Genomic DNA, 8,688 nt, shown 5'->3' with positions numbered 1-8,688 from the left:
CACACACACACACACACACACACACACACACACACACACACACACACACACACACACGTCACGTGGCTCGGTGCTGCAGCGGGCGGCAGAGAGGAAAATCAAAGAGCAGCTGGAGAAGCCGAGCTGCTCTGAACCCTCTGACTATGAATTATGCAAGCTGATCGATCGCAGAGCCAGAAGTTCCCAACCTGACAGACAGACGGATCCAAACGGGCAGGAAGGAGGCGAGGCGAACACGGAGAACTTCAGGTTATTCAAATATGATGGGCTGCTGCTTGGTATGGAACAACAAACACTAAATACTTTATGAACCAATTCTGACTGAACTTCAACAACAGGGCAGTATGGCAGGCTGTCAACTCATATAATAACAACAGACATCATGAAACGTCCACCTGGTCATATGAAGTCATAATCCTGCTCTGACCCAGCAGAGCTGATTGTTTTCATTAGATAAAAAGTTCTGCATGTGGAAATTATTAATTTTAATATGAATGAATGACTGTGTAGAAACCAGTTCAGGCTGGAGGCGACAGATTTAAGGTTCAGTCTGACGGGCTACAAATAAAGAATGCAGAATAATTTGAATAAATGTATTTGAAGGAGCAGCATGTGAAATAGAAATGAAGGACGGTAAATAACAGCTGCAGGAATCTGACAGCTTGAGTTACTTGCTTTGTTCGACTGATCAGACATTTTCTGTTGGGGCCAAAAGAGTTTTTCTTCCTATTCGCAGGATTAATGAAGCTGCAGCTGCTCTCTGTTCAAGGCAAAACGCCTCGGGCGGATTCACACGCATGCAGTTAAATATCACAGATTACACAAAGCTCAGTTTTAGTCCCGACTTCTGCAGCGTTTCATCGTTCATGCAGAGAAACGCGTTTATATTAATCTGCGTTTATAAAAACGTTTTCATCTGCAGTGGCTGTTAAATATCCCCCGTTAGTTTGGCTGTCGGATCATTTGGTTCAGAAAACGTCGACAGTCTCCACAGCTGAATCAGCTCAGACTCAGAGGCCCCACTGGGACTCGGCTCGGGGTCAAAGGTCACACATTACTTCCAGGTTAGCAGAGCGGCTGCATCCCCAGGGGCCGGCGCCGACGAGGTGGAGGCTGATGGCCGCTGCCACGGAAACATGGCAGCCGGAAGGCTGTGACCTTGACCTGGAAACACAGCCAGGTCAAGGTCACAGCCGGACCGGGCTGGACTGAACCTGACCGGACCTGACCAGACCGGACCGGCTAGCTGTGAGCCCAGCAGGACCGGTCCTGCTCAGACACGTCAGAGTGGAGACACGGCAGCCGGAAGGGTGTGACCTTGACCTGGAAACACAGCCAGGTCAAGGTCACAGCTGGACTGGACCAGGCCTGACCAAACTGGACCGGCTGGCTGTGAGCCCAGCAGGACCGGTCCTGCTCAGACACGTCAGAGTGGAAACGCAGCAGCAGCAGCGTTTCTGTTTGTCAGCATGCGTTAGCATCAGAGTGGCGCCGCCGCGGCGGCCATGTTGGCGCAGAGCTGGAAGCCAAGCAGAAAACAAACCTCCGGTGGATCAGGAGAGAACGGAGCGTCACTAAAACAAACTAACCTTTTACTGCCGATTCACCTGAGAGACATTTGATTTAAAAACATCTCGGATGAATCATATCAGCTTTCCTTTTACAACGACTCCACTCCGAGTGAAGCTGCCTGTCGGAAAGGTTCAGTTTGACCTGGCGGTGGGCAGCAGCCACCCTGACCTCTGACCCTGCAGGTGTAGATGGTTAGTTTTAGAAAATATAAAAGTAACATACACATCTAGATGTGCTTTATTCACATGTTAATTTAAAGTAAACTAATCTCAGAAATGATTTTGTTGATGTCGGCAGTGGGCACCACTAGCTACGACGCTAGCTGCGCTAACCCTAAAGCACCAACCATAAACGTCAGTTCAGCTGATTTGGCTGCAGCGCTAACTTTAACCAAGCAGATATCAACCATGTGTCAATTAAAACATCAAGTATTTGTTTTATTATCAGCCCTGGGTTTTTCATCTCAGTGTTTTATTCTGTATTCCTCATTTATTCAAAGTTAGCAAAAATGCTAAAGTGCATTAGCAGAAAGCAGCTCAGCATCGACTGCTGGCAGTAAGAAATAAAATAGATTAGTGGACTGCTGCTGATATTTTCAATCATTTTGTCCAATTTTTGATAAAATACTCAGATTTTTACAAACTGTTTGGATAAAATCCAGACATCAGGATTATATGTTAATGCCTGATCTCACCGAGACCAAGACTTTAAACACTGGAGAGATCTGAATGCCTTTATTTACATTTTTAAAATGATTAATATCATCATCCAGCCGGCTTGGATGGGGACAGAAAACAGGTTTACATCTGGTTTGACCTCAGTGTTTTCAGTTTAATGGCTGGAAGAAGCTGACAGCCCTTCCTGCTTCATTTTCTCTCAGATTGCGAAACATTACGTCAGCATCAAGTTTTAAACTGAAGCTTCCTCTGTGGGATCCTGCCATGAATCAACTCACAAACTGGGGTTTTTAAACATCTGTCCTTGAAGCTTTTGCCCCTCGCTCGGGGGCAATGAAGCACCTGCGTGGGGTTTCTGTGGAGTCATGGCAGCCGGAGAATTAGCGGGCTGTACTTCAGTAAACATCAAATCCCTCTGAGGTTTCATGTCCAGCTTTATGCAGATCAACAGTTTCTGACTGTGCTTCTCTCCCTCCTGGCTTTAATTAAAGCAGCTGTACGCTTTATTGGACTCTAGCTCTTTATGTTAATGAGTTCGGTGTTTGGGAACTCCGCTGCGAGCTGATTAATGCTGCATGGAAGCAGAAAACACAGCAAACATTTCCACACAGCGGTGAGTTAACGTCACAGCGAGAGGCGTTTAAAGACACGGTGCAGGTGCTGCAGGTGTCGTCCATGTCCTGCTGCCCTCCATCCTGTCTCACCTCTCTGCTGCCGCCTGATTTCCCCCGAGTGACTGAATCTAAGCACTTACAGAAAAAGTCAATAGCAGCGCGGCGTTGGTAATCACACTGTGTGTAATTGGACATGGCTGACTTTATCTGAGCATGCAGGTTCCCAGGGAAGGTGAGTGTTTTCTCATCACGTACTGCAGCAGCAGTCACTGTAAAAACCAGCAGGGCTGCAGCTAAACAAGTTCATTTTTATAAAAAGGAAAAGATGTTGAAAACGTTCAGGTTAAATATCGCAGCCCATCAGACGAAGTCATCAAGTTATGTTTTGTAATAAAATTTGCAGCAGTCCGTTTGATCTCCAGGAACATTTGTGTCGTCTTTGATTAATGTTGGAGTGAATGTGTGGAAGAGAGAGAAACGACGCTCTGCAGCTCGTCGTCCGTCACGCGGAGAGGCTGATAAACCGTTTCTGCGTGTTTAATCTTCAGTCATCAGAACATCTGCACACCCTGAGGACATTTTCAGTTTGTTAAATTACTGAGAGAGTCGGCCTGAAAGCAACGCTTCGCTGGCTTCCTCTGTGAAAAATGTGAGCAGGAATTTAATTCAGAGGAAACATGAGGGGCCCCGAGCCTGACCTGAGGAGGCAGACATGGCGTCTCTTTCCGTTTGCAGCAGCAGCTTTTAGCTAATTGGATTAATCAGATTTGTAAAGGTTGATGGAAACGCTAAAGATTAGGAATAAGTTCCTTTTCATCAGACTAGTGTTTAAGCTAAAACTAGGCAAAATGCTAATGTGAGCCTACATGCTGCCAGTGGCATGAGGAGCATCACCAGCATGTCGTCTCCCTCCATTCAGTGTCTAAACACGGCTAAGAAATAAAAGAGAAGAGCTAAAAAGCTTATTTTAGAGAAAAGGCTACTGCTAATATTTGTGCTAATGCTAATGCTGATGCTAATGCTGATGCTAATGCTAATGCTGATGCTAATGCTGATGCACTGCCTTCTGATTTTTACTTTTGCAAAAATAAAAAATCAGATGTTTACTTCATGGCTCTTTGTTACCAGGAAACGCGCTCGTGTTCAAAAACATAAGATTTATTCTGCTCTTTTGAAATACCATTTATCTTATTATTATACTTAAACATTTGGTGAATTTTGCCGAAAAGTTAACAGGTTTTTTTAAGTCCCTGGTGGTGAATAAATGATAAAACAGACATTCAACACACAGGTAAAAATCTGATTTGTACTTCGTGACACTGATCTCTTAACACCATATAATAAATAAAACACTAGAAAATTTCTGAAGAATTTAAACGGGGCAGGCTGCACAGTGCCGCAGTTGGTAGAGCTGTTGCCTTGCAGCAAGAAGGTTCTGGGTTCGATTCCCGGTCTTTCTGCATGGAGTCTCCATGTTCTCCCTGTGCATGGTGGGTTTTCTCCAGGTACTCCGGTTTCCTCCCACAGTCCAGAAACATGACTGTCAGGTTAATTGGCCTCTCCAAATTCTCCCTAGGTGTGAGTGTGTGTGTGCATGGTTGTGTGTCTCTGTGTTGCCCTGCGACAGACTGGCGACCTGTCCAGGTGACCCCGCCTCTCGCCCGAAACGTTGGCTGGAGAGGCACCAGCAACCCTCCCGACCCCACTGAGGGAAAAAGGGTGCAAGAAAATGGATGGATGGATGGATTTAAACGGGGCCTGCTAAAGTTACGTCGCCATGGTAACTGCAGTTCCCAATAAAAATAAAAGCGCCCCTCCCGGATCGAGCCGAACGTTTCGGTTCCTGCAGCGTTTCTGTCAGCGGTGTGGAAAGAACAATAAATGACTAATAAATACACGATCTGCTGACGGTAATTACATGCATACGACAGGAACCAATAACATATTATAATTGTTTGAGCCATCGGCAAACTTTAAATTTACAGAAAATAACTTTGATATCTTCATTTCCCCAGCAGACAGAGAGGTCAACCTGTAAAATCCCACGTGTGATGTCATTTAGTTTGTGCCGTTTTAAATGCATATTTGCGTCATGAGGCTCCATCGTAAAACGGAAAAGCGAAAACATTTTCTTCACGTTTCCAGTTGAAACATTTCGTTCTGCAGATGAAACGAATGCTGGATTCCGGCTCCCAAACATCGACTGCATCAGTTTGTGCCGACGATGGATGAGCCGCATAACGAGGAAGTAATGGAGATAATCAGCAGGAGGTTCTGTCCCATTAGGGACCAAATGGAGCTCGGAGCAGAACCGGGGAACCGGGCCGGCAGAACCGCCACCAGAGAGGAGGGAATTAAATGACTGAATCAAATCAAACCACCTTCAAACGTTGCATTGAGCGCTTTGTGTTTTTATCCTTAATAATAATAATTTATGGCTTCAGTCGTGATAATCTAGACGCAGCGAACAGTAAAATATCAAACGGGTAACTTGTTTTAAAACGGGAGCAGGAATTTCACACAGATTCACTTCTGTTCGACTTTCAGCTAAAAAGTCCCAAAACTCGATGAACTGGAAGGTTAGAAACATTAAACAGAGTTCTGTAATGATTACAGGAAGGTTGAGTGGAAGGAAAAGCTGCACAAGTGAATGAGCTGATTGTGTTGAATCCAGAGCAGATTGTTCCAGAACCAGAAACGACATCAGGCCCGTCTCAGGATGCTGCGAGGTCCAGAGTTCTCTTCTTTATGAAAATACGTTTCTAGATAATCCTACTGCAGGATTTTCAAAAGAGAGACGTGATCCACCAGAACCAACAGCTATCTGGACTTCCAGAACCTCAGGCTGCAGCGATGCAGGAACAGGAGCCCAGACTGTCGTTTCTGCATTTAAATACTTTTTTTGTTGGCTTGTTTTGCAATTTTCACGGTTTCTGAGAAACAAATTGTAGTTTTTTGATTCACCGTGAATCAGTGGAGAGAAGTGAATTATTTTGTGGTTGGTGACGAAACCTGAGCCTGCTGCTGCAGTCAGTCGGGCCGAGCCGTACCTCATTCCCCTGGTGGAGCGGTTCTGCAGGTTCTGCAGCAGCTGCGGCACGGCGAGCATCGCCTCGAACATCACGGCCAGGGAGCCCAGCGCCTCCACAAACATGGCGGAGTCCAGCAGCAGCAGGGTGAGCGCGGCGCAGAGCGTCGCCAAGCCGAAGCAGAAGAGCAGGTAGTCCTCAAACGCGGTCCACTTCCAGAAGTAACCGACGTCCAGATCTGGAGAGGGGAGGAGAAATATGCAGTTTCATTTTAGTCGACAAAATCAGCAACGTTTTCAATTCAACGCCACTTTTTGCTGCTAAATTATTGAATAAACATCTACAGGAGCTCAAAATCAAACATATTTATAATTTTTAATCTGCTTTTCATCAGATTGGATCAAAGAGTTTTTCTATCCATTCAGCTTTCCTGATGATTCATGGAGCTTCAGAAATGCTGACATTAGCTTCAGCTGCTACATGATTAGCATTGAGATGCTAGCATAGCTTCTCTGACAGGCTAACTCCTGCTAGCTCAGCTTCAACACTTTTTCCAATCAAATCTTTTCTATAAGCAGAAACGGACCCCAGTTGGACCAGAGCAGCTTCTGCTAGCGGATGAAGCGGCGCGTCTGATTTACAGGCGTACTGGAAACAAAATACAGAGGTTCCAGTGGACGGAAACCTGCAAACCTCATGTTCTTAAAATATTGTACAGTTTAAATGCACTGAAGAGCGAAAGGCTGTGAAAATCTTTCTGCTCCTCAGCAGCTTTCCGGCCTCTGGACGGTCCAGGCTGTCAGTTTATCCGTCTTCCTTCCACATCAGCCGTTCCATCAACGGAGCAGCGAAGTCTGAACATCCGAGCTGACAGCAGCAAACGGGGCTGATGGCTCAATAAGAGCTCATTAGTTAGCGGGGCGGCTGAAGCGTGGCAGTAAATGCTGCAGAGCAGCGGCCTGCTGCACATGCAGCTGCTGCGTTCACACGACGCACCGTTCGGTCAAGTTTGTCGTTTGTGCAGAAATGTTGATGTTTCTCTTGAACTCGTCGCTTCCATCCAGTTTTTATCTGCATGAATACTGAACTCGATGAGGAAATTATGGACATTTCATGATTTTTCACTAAATTACTAGAAAAACGGTCAGATTAGTGGTGAAAAACCTACCACCATCTGAGAGATAATCATTAACTAGAGAGATAATCATTCACCAGTGAAATATTTACAAAATGTTGACGAGACTTTTCCTGTTTGATCCATTTTCCTCTCTGGCTGTTCTCACTTTCCACTCGGCGCCATTTTTGTTTGTATTAAAGCAGCGTTGAGGCACAATGGAGAAAACTGAAACTGCTGCGCCAGCAGGTTGTTGCTAAGCAACCAAAGAGCTGCTCAGTCAGCTGAAGCCACTAATCTTCAGATGGAAATTAAATGAGATTAAATATTCCATTATTGTCTGGGATTGACTGGGTTTATGTTTGACACTTCGGTCTAAATGACCACAACAAAAATATCCAGCGCAGCCTGTGCTTCAGGTTAGCAAAGCTAACGGTTAGCTAGCGGTTAGCTAACCGTTAGCTAGTGGTTAGCTAACGGTTAGCTAGCGCAGGTCGGTGTTCTGTGACTAACAACTAGAAACATTTTATTTCTGATTCGTCAATAAAAATCTGTTTCATGATTTCAACATGATTTTCACTCAGAAACAGATGCAAACACACACACACACACACACACACACACACACTTCAGCTGTGTTTCTCATGCAGCTGCACAGCGAGACGTCCTGCATGGCGCCGCATGTTTACAGCCAACAGTCAGGTGATTAATGGATTTATTACCTGCTAAAGACACACCGCCTGCAGCTGACAAGAGCAACACACACACACACCCACACACACACACACACACACACACACACACACACACACACTTTACTGACTGTCGACTCTACCAAGCCGACCTCTCTGCTGATGACTCTTTTCTTGAAACTCTAATCAGAGCTGTCAGTGCAGCCAGCAGAGAGAGAGAGTGTGTGTGTGTAAGTGTGTGTGTGTGCCTTTCATTCCCCAGGCAGATAAAAAGTGATTGTTCTGTGCAGCTCTGAGGTGAAGTGGTGAAGAATGAACTGCTGACAGCAGCAGCTACAGACAGGAGCCGTTTCAAACCAGAGCACAAAACTTTCTGAGTCACATTTTCATCTCTCAGTTCAGCCTCAGCCCACTCTGCCCTCCATTTGTAAAGCTGATCAGCACACACACACACACACACACACACACACACACACACACACACACACACACACACACACACACACACACACACTCTCCTCTTGCTCCACTTCAGTCCAGCTGATCTGCACTCCCTCTCGCCGCCTCGCATGTTTACCTGCATAATTCAGTCGCTGGAGGACAGTAATGGAGGAGAAAGCTTCGCATCATTCATGTAAAGTATCGCTGCTGAAACTTCCTGCCTCCACATCAACCACTTTCCGCCGATCCAATCCGTCATTCTCAGGTTCTTCTGCAACAGAACCCGTCTGAGGTGCATTATTACCCAGACGGCAGCGAGGCGGTTTGCATGGACCTCATTTAAAATCAAACAATTCAATTACCAAACAGCCTGGAGGAATTCAATACCTGCACACAAAGTTAGTTCAGGGAGTCGCCCAGCCAATGGGACTGGAGCTGGAATGGCTTCTGCATTTGACAAGTGGAAACGTCTAGACCTGAATTCAGCAGCATTAGGCCCAACAAGCCGCAGGAAAGAAGGATGAGACGACTAGAAATGGAAAGAGGGAG

At 45.8% G+C, this 8,688-nt stretch overlaps 1 protein-coding gene across 5 annotated transcripts in view; it reads right to left on the bottom strand.

The window, feature by feature from the left end:
• Nucleotides 1–8,688, bottom strand: part of LOC103481170 (PQ-loop repeat-containing protein 1) — a 24,718-nt gene that overhangs the window by 2,282 nt on the left and 13,748 nt on the right. For 4 of the 5 annotated variants that reach the window (XM_008436472.2, XM_008436469.2, XM_008436470.2 and 1 more), the window contains exon 4: nt 5,914–6,130. In XM_008436472.2, coding sequence (XP_008434694.1) covers nt 5,914–6,130 — 217 coding nt within the window. Of the gene's footprint in view, nt 1–1,589; nt 1,749–5,913; nt 6,131–8,688 lie in introns of all 5 variants that reach the window. The other variant, XR_536241.2, reaches the window with a different exon arrangement.

This window comes from Poecilia reticulata, linkage group LG19 (genome assembly GCF_000633615.1).
Source record: "Poecilia reticulata strain Guanapo linkage group LG19, Guppy_female_1.0+MT, whole genome shotgun sequence".
Taxonomy (NCBI): Eukaryota; Metazoa; Chordata; class Actinopteri; order Cyprinodontiformes; family Poeciliidae; genus Poecilia; species Poecilia reticulata.
Note: the sequence above shows the minus strand (reverse complement) of the source record. Positions and strands in the feature narration are given on the sequence as shown.